At 34.9% G+C, this 19,247-nt stretch overlaps 2 protein-coding genes across 2 annotated transcripts; one reads left to right on the top strand and one right to left on the bottom strand.

Annotated features, from left to right (window-relative positions):
* Positions 1–3,843: 3,843 nt before the first annotated feature.
* On the bottom strand, positions 3,844–5,304 carry LOC125666306 (uncharacterized). The gene is made up of 3 exons (XM_048899482.2): positions 5,178–5,304; positions 4,866–4,970; positions 3,844–4,491 (listed from the first exon to the last, which is right to left on the bottom strand). The coding sequence occupies exons 2-3, from the start codon at positions 4,927–4,929 to the stop codon at positions 4,310–4,312; spliced, it is 246 nt and encodes an 81-aa protein (XP_048755439.1). The 5' UTR covers positions 4,930–4,970; positions 5,178–5,304; the 3' UTR covers positions 3,844–4,309.
* Positions 5,305–17,210: 11,906 nt separating this feature from the next.
* LOC130050983 (putative carbonic anhydrase 2) lies at positions 17,211–18,640 on the top strand. The gene is made up of 3 exons (XM_056152031.1): positions 17,211–17,274; positions 17,481–17,579; positions 17,980–18,640. Exons 2-3 carry the CDS (start codon positions 17,522–17,524, stop codon positions 18,174–18,176), a joined length of 255 nt encoding a protein of 84 aa, XP_056008006.1. The 5' UTR covers positions 17,211–17,274; positions 17,481–17,521; the 3' UTR covers positions 18,177–18,640.
* Positions 18,641–19,247: the final 607 nt, after the last annotated feature.

Raw genomic sequence — 19,247 nt, 5'->3', positions numbered from 1 at the left:
GATATATACAACAATAAATATGCACAAATATCACAATGTTCTTACACTGTGTCCCTGTATACGGATGGAAATCTGAGGAGCTCAGAGTGAACGGCGAGTGGTGTGGATCACACCCAAAACAAGTAAACAGGAAGTAAGGAACATTAACTCTTTTAAAAAAGAAAGATAACTAATTCACATTATCAGGGAAAATAACTCTTGTAGATGTAAAGGAAAATAACTCTAGGGAAAACTTAGCATAAAAATGTAAATAAATACAAGATTATTACAACATGTATGTCACAAAATGACAAATCATAGAACAAAATGTAAGGTAGTGGAAAATATGACAGCCCAACTTTAAACAATATCAGATGATTTTTCCTAGATTAAACTTTCTTAAAGGTCAGTCAAATTCAATGTCAAGGTTACAAAGTTAAAACATTTGAGAACAAAAGAAAGGTATTTTCACAAAAAGCAATCATGAAATATAAAAGACGTATCTCTCATCATTCAAAAGGAATCAACAATGTTAAAGATTCGGTTATTGTTTTAACATTTAGGTCCAACTTCAAGGTCAAAATCACTACATCAATGGGATATATTGCCAAGGTAAAACTCTCGTAAAAGTAGGTCAAACTCAAAGGTAGATACCACAAGGTTAAAAACTTTGATATCAAAAGAAAGGTTTTGTCACAAGGACTACAAATATTAATTACATGTATGAGCCTTATTGCTCACCATTCAAACGATATGACCCAAGGGTTAATTTTCAGAAAGAGAGGACAAAAATACTATGACTCAACCCCAGACTTTAGTCACGGGGACATAAAGATTCAATTAATACAACTTCGGAACATTGCACTTTGATATGATTTGGTGTAGTCCTGATATCCTTGAAAAGAATTTCTTTTTATTTCCTGTATATTCCCACACCATACTTTGATTCTTTATTATTACCCCACCCTATATTGGGGTTTAAATATTGATATTTCTGAGTTCATACCCGAGACACTGACCGACATTCCATCCGGTGTAATCCCCGCTAAATCGTTCAATGCGCCGGGAAAACGGGAAAATATATGTGATGAATCTGACCTCAAAAGGCAAGTGTTTAAGGCTGACTAGCCTCTGACAGTGGCGATACTGAGAGAAGGAGAGCATCCTGAGAAGATGCTAGCAACCGCTATCATTCAGTTTCAAAAGTTGTTAGTTTGCTATTAATATTTATTTTCGATAGAATATTTAAGTAAGAAGATCACCAAAGATTACGAAGATATTGTCAATGAGCAAGCCTGGTGCATTTTTTATTTCAACTTTAGAGTACCTGTGCTTGGGATCAGAGTCGTGTTTAACAAAGTACAGTTAACTCTCAACAAACCCCCACCTTTTGTTCTTTTGAATTTATGGCGTTATAACGAATTTGGCGATGAATTGAATTTCTGCCATCTTGGGGAGTAGGACTTACTATTATTGTACATGTATATGTAAGCCTTTCCTTTATGTACAAACAAAAATATCTCGTAATTTTTTCTCCAAATTTTCTAACATGATTAAAATAGTTTTATCAACAATAAGGCTTCATTTCAAAACAATATACATACAAAACCCATATAGACAGTATGTTGCAAGTTATTTGAAAACTTTGTCCATTGTCGGTATTTAGCACACTGCATGGCTATTTCCTGGCAGGTGACCTGTCATTAACTGGACGAATATCAACGAGTATTTCATTCCTTGCATCCATAAAATGGTAAAATAATTGGAGATTTCTTGTTGTGTACATTTCGGATGGTTTCCGTGGTATGTAATAATTTGCTTTTTTTTTTTAATTCAACAGAAACCTCTTTTGTGGGGAAGCCATAGCTAAACTGAAATATTTTTACACTTAAAAACAACTACGGTTCATATTAAGTAATTATCTTGTTTATTTAATACTGAGAACCTTCTGCCAAGGTGTACGCCAGGGGTTGATTTTGACAAATATTAAGTATCATTGATCATGTGTATCCATGGCAGTTTATTGAGATTATTAACAGTTTGAAATAGACTTTTGTAATAAAAACACCGTGACAAATGGCGATAGGAAATTTAGCGATTTGACGAGAATTTTAAATATTAGGAAAACGTTCTTAGAAAAATCCGGCTTATTATAAAAATGGCGATGAATTGAGTGGCGATAATTCGAAAATTAACTGTAATATTTTGGATGACTGAACACTAGATATGAATATTCATATTTCCACTCTTGTTAAAGAAGCAACTGTCTATTATGTCAAAAAGTATGATCTTTAAATTATAATGAAGAATGGTATTTGATGTTGTTGATTTGAGAATCGTTTTGATTTCAAATTAACTATACGTTCTTTAGAACTTTGTTTAACACGTACATTACACCACTTAAACCCCCTCCTCTCTCTTTGGTAGGGAAAATATTTTGTTCGAGATGTGAAATATGTACTAAATATGGACAGAGGGAGTTTTGGGGATAATAGTAATTTTGAATATTTTCGCTGTACATTGGATCGGGGAAGGATATTTCTATTCAGAATTGTGATATACCGCCTCAAAATTGGGGGGGGGGGTGTATAGTGAAATTTATGGTATTTGATTTACAATTAGGGGTGAAATGCCAGGACTCGCTTCCTGTTACCGGAAGCGGGAATCCCGAATCTATCTCCATTCCGGAACCGTAAAATGAAGGTTGGATTTGTTTGACAAAATATATGTGTGGTTGTTTCTTTCAATTGTTAACTATATCTCAATATATACTTCCATCAGCAAAGTGATCGGGTTTCAGTGTTCTTGTTTCTAACTCAAAGGATTACTTCTCAAACTTTCGATAAATCATTAAAATAATTTAATATTGCTATCCTGAAAATGAAGCTAGCAATATGGTGTTTGAAAACCTTTTGGTAAATTTACAATATACACCTGTATGTCAAAAAAGTGATTAATCATTTTCTCATTATCTTCGTTTTTGTTTCAATACACCATCTACATCATTTCAGCATGCAAAGATTCCTAGATATGTCATAATTGAACTACCTTTCACTAATCCCTCCTCCCTCTTCAAGATTTGACTATCGACATATAATGTCTAAACATAGATTTGAAAACATCGCTTTAGAACAAATACAGAGCGATGATTGTAATGGAATCCAGATTTGTGAGACAGTGAAATCATGTAGACATGTTTACGATATTGTTGACACGGTATCAGGATTACCTTGATGGTCTTCTGAAACATCAGACAAGAAACAAGCAAGAATGAGTTAGGGGAAACTACAATTTACAACAATAGATGTTGTTTCGAAAAGTAATGTGCATTCAGTTTCAATCGCCTATTTCAGCAAACTGGCAATTCAAATTTTCACTACCTGTGTACACTTCAAAATTATCAGCTATGTTGGACGATTCGGGAAGCATTACCTATATATTCTACCAGAATTGAAATATACAAGATAACTCTCTTTCCAGCTTCGATAGACAGATCTCTTTTGTGAGAGAGTTATCTGATTTGAACGTTTATAGATGTATGTCTTTATCAGTCTAACCATATCTCACTCAAGTTCTTATAGATATCCCTTTCAGTTAAAGAGATATCTTCTTAAGTAAAATAGATATTCCCAATATAAAAGATATCACTTTAAGTGAGATATATCCTTTATCTTAAAGAGATAACTCTGTTTCTAGATATATTCCTCTTTAAAATAAGAGATTTCTCCTTAGATTAGTGATATTTCATGTTTTGAAGAACAATAAAACGGCTTGGTATAAGTAACTCTATCTACAGGAGTCAGAGCTGATTTAAGGACAGTCATGTTTTTCAGCTATTTTCCTCTACAGAATAAATAACGACACTCTGATTTTTTTTTTTTGATTTACTGTATTTTGTTCATATATTGCATTATATTGATGTTATAAATTAACCAAAATCAATAAATATCTGTTCTACAACATATGTGCATAATCTTAAATACACATATCATTGTATATTTGAATGAATTTAGTAATTCAGTAGTAAAGTGAAATTGACAACTGTCAGAACCACGTGGTTTCCTTCAGGATATCGGTAATTCACATTCTATCTATACATATATTATGGCATACAAAAGACATACTATAGCTGTACATGTAAACAAAGATTAGCTAGAGTTATGAAATAGTCCACGAATCTACAATGAACGTATCACAACAATACGGTACAGTAAGTTGAATCAGTGATATACTTTCTGAATTTGAGGGAAAAGGTTTATCTTTTTGTTAATTCATGAGTCATTTCCTTTTCCTTTCCAGCATCCTTCTTTACATTGCGGCTACTTCCTCTTTATCTCCCATCATCTTTCTCCTTGCTCTCCTTGCTCTCCTTACTCGCCTTACTTTTGCCGCCGTCATCTGCGCTTCTCCTGCCCCGCTGTCCCTTATTACTGTCATCTCCATTATTCTTGTCATCATCGTCATCTTTGCTTTTGTTATCATCGTCTTTGTCTCCATTGTCAGCGTTTCGTTCTACAGATATGAATGAAAATAAATAAATGAAACACAATCAAAGATAAATGGAGAGTCACAGTCTTTTTCACCTATGAAGCACTAATTGATCTTACAAGATGAAGAAATTTATCCGTTACGAATACGCAAATTATAATTTTCTTCAGAAACTTCAATTTAAAGTTTTAAATTGAAATTCTTCACGTCGGGAAATTATAAAACATCGGACATTCTTGCCGGTCCAGAATTCTGAACACAATATTACACTACCTATTGTGCTATATATTGACTGAGAAAATAATGCGTTTTTTGAAAGAGATTATTTACGCAAATGGACATATCTCAATCTCTCTCAACTTACTAATAAACAAAAGCACGAACATAATTTAACTCACTCTGTCTGGCAAAAGTTTCCACCAAAACTAGACCGATGATCAGAAGAACAAGAAATTTCCTCATCCTGTAGAACTATATCAGATCGTGGGATGTAATGCTAAATTCTGAAAACAAGTACAAATAAATATAAGATAAAATGCATTGGGATACAGGAAAGAGAGATGATTTTTTAAATTAACATGTTAGAAATTACATGATTAAGAGATTCAGGCTGACCAGGGATTCATCACATACACTGTTATTACGTATGCGATTACACCTAAAATGATTCTTTAATATGCTGTGCAAGGACAACAACATTATGATCTTACCTTTTGTCACACTCTGAGGTCTCGGATTCGCTGGAGGTAGCTATAGTTCCTCGTTCGGCTTTGGATGCTTATATAGTAATTGCCTATGACAGGGGTCAACGAGGCAAAGCTATTTGTAGATTTTAAATCCAGTTTACGGCAAACTCTTACCTCGACAAAAATATCCGTGTTGGGTACAGTGATTTACGCAGAAACAGGTCATTTCAGTATGAGTAATTAAAAAAAAAGATTTTAGCAATATTTTATGTTGCGCAGACATAACCATTCATTTCACACGTGACAAACAACTATAATTTCAATTAAATTTGACGAAAAATTCGCAAAAAATAAATTTTGTTACCGTTAATCAAATCATAAAAATGAATATCCACTCGAGTTCTTATCATCAATCCACATCTAACCCCTAAAGGACACATTGCATGTTTCTAAACTTTTTGATTTTTTTTTTAGAGCAATTACTTTTGTAATGCCTAAAAGTACTTTAAATATGTTTAAATGAATGATTTTACGTAAATTTGTTTTAGTTTGAAAGCGATGAAATTCAAATCTTGAGATATGCTTATTTACTTTCGAAATTTTACCCTGCATTATGTTTGACGTTATATGCGACTTCAGGCGAAAAAGTTTGAAAACAGTCGTTAAGGACATTGCATTAGGGTGTAAAACGGTGTACTGACTGTCATTAGAAAGGATTTTGATTGATTTCTTTCCCCTTTTTTCGAAAAGTACGAGAAGGAAGGCGTGGATATTTTTTCTCAGCGTAAGGGCTTTGCCATTTAAAAAGCCAGTGCCCTTTGTCCATGTACTTTTTCATAAAGCAGTTAAAAACCAAGATAAACTGCGAAAAAAATACAGCATATGCATTATGTTATGGTCTTCTAATTCAATACACACTCGCAACAATTGACCCTGATCTTGTAACATGTATAACTTGTGTTCTTAGTTTCTTCCAACCGGTAGATCTACAAAAAATGAAAGATTTAAAAAAAATGATTGAACTTTCAATTATAAATAATAAAGTTTTGTATTTCCTAACTTTGAATACGGAACTTTCGGTATGTGCCGGAACGACCGATGATGTTTGACTTTTAGACACCACAGTCACGTGATAATAATTAATTGTAGGGCAAAGTTGACATTGATACAAATGGTGTTTCGCTAGCAGACGGTCCGTAAAGAGCTATGCGCTGTCCTACGATGACGATCCAAGTCACTATTGGTGCTATTGGTACATTGCATGGAAGGGGTAAGACGCATTTAAACGCATATCATTGGATGCAAGGCGTGAAGTTTTACTAATATCCTCAAGATATTGCCTATATTTATATCCCTCGCCAACACACATAATTAATCAAATGCATTTTTCTATAAAATGGTTGTAGTGATTTCTTGCTTTCAAAGATAGCATTTGAATGCAGGAATTTGATAGCAAATGAAATATCCCATGCTTGTTTACTTAGTTGTTATTGCAATCCGGAAGTGACATGCCCTACAAATTACGTTCAATGGGCTATAAAAGTCAAAGTGGATCCGTATCTCAAAAGTCCCATATTGAATTATAATGTTTCATTTTTGTTTAGGGACCTGTCAATATTTTTGGGGTGTTGAGACCGGTGTTAAATGCAATAGATCACATATTTGTTTGATATATATACTGATTGGTCTCCAACTTTTTTTTTTTATTTTCAACACCGATAGGACAGCAGTATTCTTATTACAAATGTATCAATGAAAACAAGTATTTCAAAATCCTAAACCTTATCTACATGTATCTTACAAACAATTATACTAAATTGTATGCATGCTTTATTTCATGTCCAAGTTGAATATACTAGAGACAATTTGCAATAAAATACTGGACCTCTGAATATTTTTATACCATCTTCAAGGAGGAAAATAGTAAACTTATGGCCTAGACAAATTTAATGACTATTTATGTGATCTGAAAGAATGATAATAATCATAAAATAAAATTGTTGTTTAATTTTTAATTTGTGTATTCTTAGTAGATGACACGTGGGGTTTTCTTGAAAAATGGCAATTACTATGGAACGGGTGGGTCTTAAGCCCCGATAAATATTGACCGTATAACACCGTTCTCCCACGTCCTAATACCGTATATTACACAATTTTAAAAAATCATCAAAATGAAATTGCTTTATTAAAATAAATTATTGTGATATTATTTTAAAGTATGTAATATTTCTCTGAAATTTACCGTGATAGGAGGTCTAGTTGTCAACAATGTAGCGTATCATAATTTGTTTACCGTAATCCAAAAAATAAAATAAAAATAATCGTACTGTTTATTTTTTTGCTAACGTTAATTACAGATGTTTAAAGGGATAACATTACCAAACAGCGATGTAAGTAAACGCTTCTCTCGCTACATTCACTTGTTCAAACTGTCCATCAGTTAAAGAAACATTTCTCAGAAAAATCTAATTTTGCTGTCATGTCAACCTGCGGTTTCTAGATATATAGGAGACCTTCTTTCATGGGTTTCTAATTTTTGGGTCTTTAATTTTAGCATCAAAATTCATTTACTTTTCTTATGTGCTTGGAAACATAATTTTCTATGTCAATTTTAAAGATGTCGTGAACTCTGGGGGTAATTATCTTACTGTATTTTGTCATCTAAATATCCCATTCTTCATTTTCAAAGTCTATGTGACATTGCACATCCAAAACCAAAGTTCAGTTGTAGACAGCTTAATGCCATGCATAAATTGAATGAAAAGTTTGCTTAAATAGAATTACATAATTATGCTTATAGGATCATATCATAACTAAAGGAAGTATCACAACACCAGCTGTGGTGGTTAAGTAGTTAGAGCGTTCCATGTCGTATCTGGGAGGCAAAAAGGGTAAACAAGACATTAATACAAAACCAATAACTAACTCATTTACAAAACATAGTGAAATACATGGTGCGGGAGTTTCAACAGTCTCGTTTAAAGTAAAGGTGAAGATAACGAACAGTGATCAATCTCATAACTCCTATAAGCAATACGAAATAGAGAGTTGGGCAAACATGGACCCCTGGATACACCAGAAGTATGCTCACTGTTCGTTATTTTCACCTTTCATAATAGACTTGCTTAAAACACAATCAACAGACTCAACTGCAAAATTAACATACTCTGTTGCAAAAGGATGGAAAACCAACATTCATCAATAGAATTCACGCTATATGGCGTGCAACGAGGAGCAGGCATCATCAGAAATAACGGTAAATGGCGCACGAATCTGTAACTTGCCATAAACGTCATAATTAGTGTTCTTACTTTGTTCATGATGGCGAACAACAAACTTAAAATCAGGCACACACCCTTCCAGGAAAAATACACCCCTTTATGTTCTTCGAATGTTTTATGGCCAATGTAAGCAGAGCATAAATATTTCAATCGTGAAAAAAATAAATAAAACAAGATAATTGGTATTATTGAAAGCAAAATTAGCATTGCAAAGCCATAACAGAAAACTGTGAAATGTGAAAAAAGCAATAAATATCAATGCTATGCATTATTCTCAATAGCTGAGACTTCAATCGTTATTGCAACCCCTCCCCTCTTTGTGAAGCTTTATCAAACATTATATCCTATAGTGAATATTATTACTCGTTGCGTATTCAGATGAATCTGATGATGTTATTAGTATCATTATTATCATTGTAAATTCATATAGCGCTGATCGTATTAACACACTTACCCTTAAACGCTCTAAATAAAAAAGATTGATTGTATTGATTGTATCTTGTTTAACGTCTCTCTCGAGAATTTTTCACTCATATGGAGACGTCACCAAGACCGGTGAAAAGTTTTATAATTTAGGCCTTTGCTCGGCGCTTACGGCCATTGAGCAGTGAGGGTTCTTGAACGTGCCACACCTACTGTGACACGGGACATCCGTTGTTAAGGTAATCTCCGAGGCCCAGTGACTTTCACACCCGATGCCCTGTTTTAACGACTTAGGTATGTCACTGATAGGAATAGTAGTATTAAGCATATAACTCCCAACACCTGAATCAAATCCTTTACTCCGTCCCTCTATTGACGGCTTTCCTTCCATGATCTCTATAATGGCCTCTTCTATTAGTGTAGGCAAGACGGGCTTCGGTCCAACCCCGGTTGGGGGTCTTTTCATTTTAGACACTTTCTCCTGGGCTTCAAACTAAGCATAACATTGTATTACTAGTGATAGGCATACATGTATTTGCATTTTATTTATATCAAAGATTGATTTAATTGGGAACAAATCAATTGTGACGAAATATATAGGAATTCATTTAGAGTTGAAAGGTTAAGTTATTTTTAAAAATGAATAAATGTATATGAATTAAAATTGACCACTCACTCATTAAGATATGACATCAAAAGAATCTTTAAATCAAGTATTCAAAAACCAAAATAGAGATTTTTAGAATTTTCTTTGCCGATATAAAAATTAACATATGGCAGGTGAGTGACCATTCATTAATGAGAAATAACCTGATAAACCTTTCTCAAGTCAGGGATATATTACTTTAAGAATATGAAGGCGTCGAACCCCATCCTAACTAGGAACTGATCACTCGCACAACACAGGGTTTCCACGAAAGATGACCTCATAGATATGATAGGGCTCTCATATGTCCCATGTAAAGCGAGTTCGGTTCAAACATACCATACTTCGAAGTAAGGTTAAATTCGTCACCAGGGGATGCTTTTTAAAAATATTTATTTTCTTTGAAGGAAGAACCTAAGGACTTAAGAATGTTTCAAGAATGACCGATACAGACAAGGATCAATACCGTAACACAGCAACTGAAAGGTTATATAGATGTGTCAAAAACATCCATCAATTTATACTTGGAGCCCTAATGAAGATGATGACGTACGAGAGAGAGAGAGAGAGAGAGAGAGAGAGAGAGAGAGAGAGAGAGAGAGATTGCTTTAATATGATATAGACAATATCTAGGTACAGGCAATATCTAATCCACGAAACAGTAAGCACTTATATGAAATAATAAATATAAAGGAAGATGATAAAAAAAATTCAACGTGCACTTCATTACATACTATCAAAGATTTGAATTATGAAAGCGCGGCCTACATACACTGAACTCAATTATGTAAAGTTGAAGTTCTGACTGATAATTATATGCATGATGAATTACGAAGGTGAAACATGCAGTTGTAAATGTCCATAAACTGCTGGATTCGCGGGTTTTCAGCTAACATGTTACATGGAAATTAGTTAAATTAGATAACAATGTCCTAATCTTTCATAAAAATGAGGTAATACATAGAAGTTGACTATAATACGGCCCAATATATTTTGTGTCAAGTCTGTCAGCAAAGTGATCGGGTCTCGGTATTGTTGTATCTATTTAAGGGAATCAATTAACAATATTCGATGAAAAGCGAAGATAATAAACCGTGATCATTAAAAGCAATTCAATACTGCAATCCCGAAAATGAAATAATATGGATTTGAAATCCTTTTATGAAAGGTGAAGATAACGAACAGCGATCAATTTCATAACTCCTACAAGCAATACAAAATATATGGTTGGACAAACACGGACCCCGGGACACACCAGAGATGCCATCAGGTGCCTAGGAGGAGTAAGCATCCCCTGTTGACCGGTCACACCCGCCGTGAGACCTATATCATGATCAGGTAAACGGAGTTATCCGCAGTCAAAATCAGTGTGCCAAGAACGGCTTAACAACCGATCCTAAACACGTCAGCCAGCATTTGACCCAATGATAGGTTGTATTGATAGGTCATATGAAGCAGAATTTATTCAAAAACTTCTACGCGAGAAGAAACAATATCTCGCTGTGGCCTTCAATTCGACATTTAGATATATCGATGACGTTTTATCTATTAACAATATTAACAATAATAACTTTCATTCATATGTCGATTTGATATATCCCTGTGAGCTCGAAATGAAGGACACCACAGAGTCGTCCACTTCTGCTTCATACTTAGATGTTTTATTGGAAGTATACATTAACTGCAAACTGTCAACTCAACTGTATGACAAAAGGAATGATTTCAGATTCTCCATCGTCAACTTCCCATATTTTTGTAGCACTTTTCCATTATCACCTGCATTTGGTGTTTATATATCTCAACTGATTCGATATGCAAGAGCTTGTTCTGCGTATAGTCAGTTTTTAAATCGAGGTAAGCTACTGACAAACAAGTTGATGGTACAGGGGTTTCAAGAGTCTCGATTGACGTCAGCATTTCGCAAATTCTATGGTCGTTATAACAATCTAGTTCGTCAATACAACCTATCATTGGGTCAAATGCTGTCTGACGTGTTTCATACCGATTGTTAAGCCGTTCTTGGCACACAGATTTTGACTGCGGATAACTCCGTTTACCTGATGAAGATATAGGGCTCACGGCGGGTGTGACCGGTTAACAGGGGATGCTTACTCCTCCTATGCACCGGATCCCACCTCTGGTGTGTCCAGGGGTTCGTGTTTGCCCAAATATCTATTTTGTATTGCTTATAGGAGTTATGAGATTGATCACTGTTCGTTATCTTCACCTTGCATGAACGTCTATAGATATATGTGTTGTTTCTATCTAAACATATTGCATTCAAATTCGTATAGATATTCCTTTCAGTTAAAGTGATATTTCTCAAAGTGAAATAGATATCTCTCAAAATACCTTTCATAAAAGAAATGTCGTATAGCGGGGTTTTTTCCGCTTGTCTAACATGTGGCGATTTGCTGGATTAATGGTATGCTAATAATTTTAACGGAATAAATTTTGGCGGACAAGGAAGAGTTATATGTATCTTTCTTACAAATACTGAAGTCGCAATTGGGTGCATATTTGACGAGTGAAAGTTTGGTGGAAAGCTATCTAACCGCTAAAATAAACCAAATTTAACACCCCGCAGAAAAAAACCCACGGTAAAACGCCTCTCAGTGTTAATCTTATAATTCTGTATACCAAAAATAAATTTTCATCTGTTCAAAATAAAACTCTCCATATTACTGCGCTAATGCATTATCTTGTTCTCAAATACATGGTCGAAAAGTTTGTTTTCTTGAATGAAAGGTGAAGATAACGAACAGTTATCAATCTCATAACTCTTATAAGCAATACAAAATAGAGGGTTGGACAAACACGAGTCCCTGGATATATCAGAGATGGGAGCAGGTGTCTAAAAGGAGTAAACACCCCCTGTCGACCGGTCATACCCGCTGTGAGCTCTATATGTTGATCAGGTAAATGGAGTTATCTGTAGTCGAAATCAGTGAGCTAAGAACGGTCTCGCAATTGGTATGAAACACATCCAGGGGCGTAGCTAGGACTGTTTCAATGTGTAGGCACGTGTGATGAAACTGAAGGTTTCACCGAGGCCCGAAGCGCTGAGGGGGTAGGTACAGGAGGGGGTGGCCCCATCTCGGTGGTGGTCGCGGGTCACCCTCGATAGATTAAATATTGTTTAACGTCCCTCTCAAGAATATTTCACTCATATGGAGACGTCACCACTGCCGGTGAAGGGCTGCAAAATTTAGGCCTATGCTCGGCGCTTATGGAGGGATCTTTATCGTGCCACACCTACTGTGACACGGGACCTCGGTTTTTGCGGTCTCATCCGAAGGACCTCCCCATCTAGTCGCCTCTGACGACAAGCAAGGGGTATTGAGGACCTATTCTAACCCGGATCCCCACGGGATACCCCGATAAAATTTTTGAAATATTAGGACTCGTTTGCACTACTCTGAGCATCAAAATGATTGCAATAGACATTAAAGGGACTGGTTCACGATTTTTCAAAAAAAAATATTTTGCATTTTGGATGTTAAACATTAAAGATATATTAACTCATTTGATGTTGACAGCCAAAATTTTTACTTTCTGAATGCAAGAATAAAAGCAACACTTTAGTCTTAAATATGTGTTGTGTAAACAAAGACTCGAGTCTTTTTATGTAAACAAACAAACCAGTGACATATTCATTTTGCAATATAAACCGTCTTAATTTCGCATAGTCACAATTTTTAACTTTTAGATGACACATTCTACTCAAAGAATGCTTGAAATGTGATAGATATGCTAAACTTAATCAATATCCATTTCTTTTTACAATTTCGTAAACAATAACATACAGCAATCTTCATTAACAAAACAAATAACAAACTCTCAAAAATGAGCTTCTGTGATAATGCATGGCTTTAAATTTTATGTGAAATCGTTTAAACAGTAGGTTTTGATCATTAAAAGTGAATAAACAAAATTTTCGGAGAAATCGTGAATCAGTCCCTTGAAATATTGCACAACTTTTGGAAAATTTAAACTGTTAAGTTCGAGAGCGAGTCATTGTGATCACCAGAGTTTAGAAAAAAATATGTAAACATTATATAGAATACATTATTAAAAGAAAAGCTCCGACAGAATAATTTTATATCCGATTTTAAATGCTAGAAATATATATGTTTATTTTGCAAACATTTATGGACAAAAATGTGTTTTGAAAATAAAGGGAAAAAATGTGTAGGCACGTGCCTACTTGAGCCTACCGAAGCTACGCCCCTGACGTCAGACAGTATTTCACCGAATGCTAGGTTGTATTGGCAAACTAAATCGTTATAACAACCATAGATTTTGCAAAATGCTGACATGAAACCTCTGCACCATCAACGTGTTTGTATGCAGGTGATAATGCAATATTGCTACATAAATATGGGAAGTTGACGATGGAGAAGCTGAAATCATCCCGTTTGCCATAAAGTTGAGTTGTTACTTCGCCTTTAATATATACTTTCAATAAAATATCTAAGTATAAAGCAAATGTGGACGACTCTGTGGTGTATCTTATTTCGAGCCCAAAGGGATATATCGATTGGACATGAATGAAAGTTATACATTTATTGCATTATAGTGAGAGAGATATGAAGATTTATTCACAGAAGAAAAATTGCCCTCGGGGAATATCATTTTTCTTGAGTGAATAAATCTTCATATCTCCCGAACATTCATGCAATAAATTGTTTATTATACCGAAACAGAGCAAGACTAGAAAGGTGCATTTGAAATTGCAGTCCTCTCATCTATACATTGTATGTAGCTGAGATCGTCCTAACGGTAACACTGCGCCGTCAACGTATTACGGTAGAAGGTACAAACAAAGAAATACATTGATATGATAACCAATTTTTGTATTTCCATTCTCCTTGAATGCTGATTTACTTGCTTGTTTTTGTACCAACTAAAACCATGCGATTCAACTGTGTATCAGAGACCCGCATATTTTGTGCCTTATGAATTATGAAAGTAGAATGACTTGGACTTATTGTGACGTCACGATACACTTCGTCTACCTTGACGTTAAATTCATGGAGAATGCACGAGGCTGCCCAAGGGGTAAATATGACAGGGAGATATGATGTTTGAGAGGGAGATATGAAGTTTTGTCATCCCAGGCACGTGACCGTCTAGACCAATCAGATTATGCGTTGCATAGAATTCTTATACTGAGGTATAATAATATTGTTAATAGATAAAACGTCAATATATCTAAATATTGAATTGAAGGGTACAGCAAGATATTTTTTCTTCTCATGTAGAAGTTTCTGAATAAATTCTGCTTCTTATGAATATAAAAACAGGTCAGCTAACAAGGAAGTACAATTCGTGCCCATTGAAATCTCGACAGACTGTTGGAAGACCTGATCACTAAAGACCACGAAGATATTGTCAATGACGAGCTCTAGCATATTTTTTATTTCAACTTCAGAATACTTGTGCGTGGAATCAGAGTGGTGTTTAACAAGGTAATTTTTAAGATGGCTAGCAATATTGCTACATAAATATGGGAAGTTAACGATGGAGAAGCTGAAATCATCCGGTTTGTCATAAAACGAGTTGCTAATTTGCCATTAATATCTACTTTCAATAAAAATATCTAAGTATGAAGCAACAGTGGACGAATCTGTGGTGTCTTTTATTTCGATTTACAGGGAATCCTTTTAAGGAGATATAATCAAGAATAATTGAATTTGTGTTTTTTTTTAGACCTCTTAACAACTTCTGAATTACAATCCCTTATACTTGTATAAAAGTTTTCATGTATAATGAAGACTCAAGTTTATCAAAACCGTTAAACCCCGGGATCAGCCTGGAACTCAGAAAACGGGGGAGTATGATTTGTGAAATAATTTCAAGAATTCTTTTCTTTTATGATTACACTTATTTTGACTACGGATAACTCCGTTTACTTGATCGAGATATAGGCCTCACGGTGGGTATTATCGGTCGACAGGGGATACTTACTCCTCCTAGGCATCTGATCCCACCTCTGGTATATCCAGGGGACCGTGTTTGCCCAGCTCTCTATTTTGTATTCCTTATAGGAGTTATGAGATTTATCACTGTTCGTTACCTTCACCTTTCACAATCGGGATTCAAGGTTTTCTACATCATTTCCGTTGAATTCGACACGGCAGTAAGAGAGGTTTAATGTTTTACAGTAATGTACTATTTTAGGAAAATTCTTGACAATTATTTTTTTCCTCAAGACCCACAACGATACAAAATATCAAATCAAAATGAAAACAATATGATACAGCATAGGACTAAAAACAAATGTTCAAAGTGTTACATCGAAACATACCGAAAAATTCCTCGAAGACTTTCTCAAAAGCGAGATTGTAAAGTGATAAGTTGATATGCAAACAGCTTCATATGATGCAGATTTAAGTATGTTCACACCATGAACTCCAGCTTCAGGTAAGCCGCAAAAGAGGGTAAATTATTCCAGGATTCAAATTCAAATCCTAAAAAAATGGGAATATGCAATTGCTCAGGTGAGCGATATGACCCATGGTCTCTGAATTAAATTCTTTAAAATCCTAGGCGTGATTTTTTTCATTTTCATTAGGAACAGTCGGTGTTCCAGAAACTCTATAGTATTGAAATTAGCACACTTAGATGATTATAAGTCATTGACGTTGGGGTTCTGGGATGTGTAATTATTTGAGCGCTGATGTGTTAAATGTATTATAAAATTGTGTACATCTATCTGAGATGCGCTTTTCAGCAATATCAAGGTTAGAACAGCCACATTCATCAGAGTTGCCTCCACTCTCCTGGGTCCAGGGGGATCAGGGTTAGAATAGGTCCTTAATACCCCTTGCGTGTCGCAAGAGGCGACTAAATGGGGCGGTCCTTCGGATGAGACCGCAAAAACTGAGGTCCCGTGTCACAGCAGGTGTGGCACGATAAAGATCCCTCCCTGCTCAAAGGCCGTAAGCACTGAGCATAGGTCTAAATTTTGTAGCCCTTCACCAGCAGTGGTGACGTCTACATATGAGTGAAAGATTCTCGAGCGGGACGTTAAACAATATTCAATCAATCAATTAATAAAAATCACTATCCTGCACTGTAACTAACATTTGAATGAATTCCTTCTGATAGAGGTACAAACAAACTACAGACCACGTCCACCGGTCATGCTGTCTGACAGCCACCATTGTTTTGTATTAACTTGGAAACCTGAAATCGATCAAGTTATTCTAGAATTAAATTGAAAATGTAATTGACAGTGCAACAAGACGTCTTAAAATGTCCTGATCAAAACACACGACTGTTCAATACCTAGCCGGTTACTAAGACTTCATCTTGCAGGTGTACACTGTAGATTGATGATATCCACTCTTATGGGTATTAATTTTCATGATTTGAGAAACAGAAACAAAATTCATTTTGGTCCTTGTTATATCCTTGTCGAACAAAATATGCATTTTGTAGAATTTCAAAATTTGTGAATTTTAATTGACATTGAGGTTGTTCGTCATTTTTATAATGGATGACTGTATCTACGCAACATAGATCGTTATCAAAATATTTTTTTTAATGCCGCTTACTGAAATGAGCTATTTCTGTATAAGTAACTGCATCGAACAATGGTATTTTTGTAGATGTTAAAGTTTGCTGTCAAGTTTTTTATATCTACAAAATTAATAGCTCTGCTTCGTTGATCCCTGCCATAAGTAACGACTATATAAGCATCCAAAACTGAACGTAGATCTACAGCTACCTCCAGTGCAGTCATTGCGTCAACGTATTGGTTAAGGTAAGAAAATACCGTTGTTTGCCTTGCACTGCATATTAAAAAAATCATTTTAGGTCTAGTCACATTCTAAGAACAGTTTGTGTGATGAATCCGTTGTCAGCTTAAATTTCTGATCATGTAACCTCTAGCATGCTACTTTAAAAATTTTCTCTCCTATCAGTTATCCCAATGCATTTTATATTATATCTAGATTTACTTGTTTTCAGAATTTAGTATTATACGCTACGATCTGATACAGTGCTGCAGAATGAAGAAATTTCTTGTTTTTCTGATCATCGGCCTAATTTTGGTGGAAACCTTTGCCAGTGAGTTAATTATTTTCTTCTTTCTCTGTAGAAAGTTGAGTAAGGGACCTTGGGGTATGTACATGGACATTAATCTCTGTTAAACGTCACCCCGTTCATAAAAATCACATTTTTTCTCAGTGAATATATAGTAAAATAGTTACAGTTCTAATGAAGTCAGAAGTCTGAAGCTGCGAGAACGTCTATTATTTGATCCAAGAAGTTGAATTTCTTGATGTGAGAAATTTAAATTTCAAACTTTATATTCAAGTTCCTGCAGAAAATATTCTTCGAATTCGTAATTGACAACTTTATTTATCTGCTTCTTGTAAGATCATTTAGTTCTTCATCGGTTAAAAAGACTGACTCTCCATATTTGTTTGAGTGTATATTAGGTTTTTGCTTTAAATTTTATCTCTAGGTCGAAGTGGTGGCAATGGAGATGATGACGACAAGAGTGACAAAAATGGCGATGATGACAAAGATAATGGAGGTGGCAGTAATAAGGGAGGTGGCAGTAATAAGGGAGGTGGCAGTAATAAGGGAGATCGTCGAAGGAGAAGCGCAGATGATGACTCTAGCAGTAAGGAGAACGGATATGGTGGAGGAGGACGATAGAGGAATTGGATTCACTATAGAGAAGAATGCTGGAAATGAAAAGAAAATCACTCATGCGTTAACCTAAAGATAAACCCTTTTCCTTAAATTCACAAAGCTTATTACTGATGCACATCACTGCACGGTATTGCTATAATAAGTTCATTGTAATTAATAGAGTTTTATGTAAATGCGTTTTCCTTTTTAAAAAGCTCGTGAATCGGTTTACAACTCTAGCTTATCTATGTAGTATCCTTTTGTAGTTCATAATATACGTATGGATAGAATGTGAATTACTGTTATCCTGAAGGAACCCACGTGGCTCTTACAGTTGTCAATTTCACTTTACCACCGACGTACTAGCTTTTTAAAATGAAAAATTGTATGTTTTAGACTGTGCATATTTCTTGTAGAACAGATATTTATTGATTTAGTTGTTTTACAACATCAACATATAGACAAAATACAGCAAATCATAAATTCCAGAGTGTCGTTGTTTATTCTGTAGATGACAATAGCTGAATAACACTATTCCCCATACACCCGCTGTGTTCCCTACAGATAAAGGTACCTATGCCAAGCCGATTTACTAATTATTCAGAAAAGAAAATAATACTATTTTAAAGAAAAAATTCTGATTTAAAAAAATATATCTTTGGAAAAAGAGATATCTCTTTAACTTATAGTATATATCCCACTTACTGGGCTATCTTTTTTATATTGTGAGATATCTATTTCACTTAGTGAGATATCTCTTGAACTGAAAGGGATATCTACACGGAAAAAGGGTTCGCGGCAGATGTGACTGATCGATAGTTGATGCTTGCTCCTCCTAGGCACCTGACCCCACATTTGGAGTATCTAGAGATCCGTGTTTTCCCAACTCACTATTTTGTATTGCGTATTGGATTTGTGAGATTGATCGCTGTTCGTTTTCTTCACCATTCACAAGAGATATCTGTCTAAGCTAAAAATATAGTTTTCATGCATATTTCAATTCTAGTCGAATATATACGAAATTCTCCCAGAATTGTCCGACATAGTTGACATATCACTTTTTAAACACAACATCTTTTGGTGTTAATTGTAGTC

Source organism: Ostrea edulis, chromosome 10, assembly GCF_947568905.1.
Source record: "Ostrea edulis chromosome 10, xbOstEdul1.1, whole genome shotgun sequence".
Lineage (NCBI taxonomy): Eukaryota > Metazoa > Mollusca > Bivalvia > Ostreida > Ostreidae > Ostrea > Ostrea edulis.
This window is presented reverse-complemented; position numbering and strand designations above follow the sequence as displayed.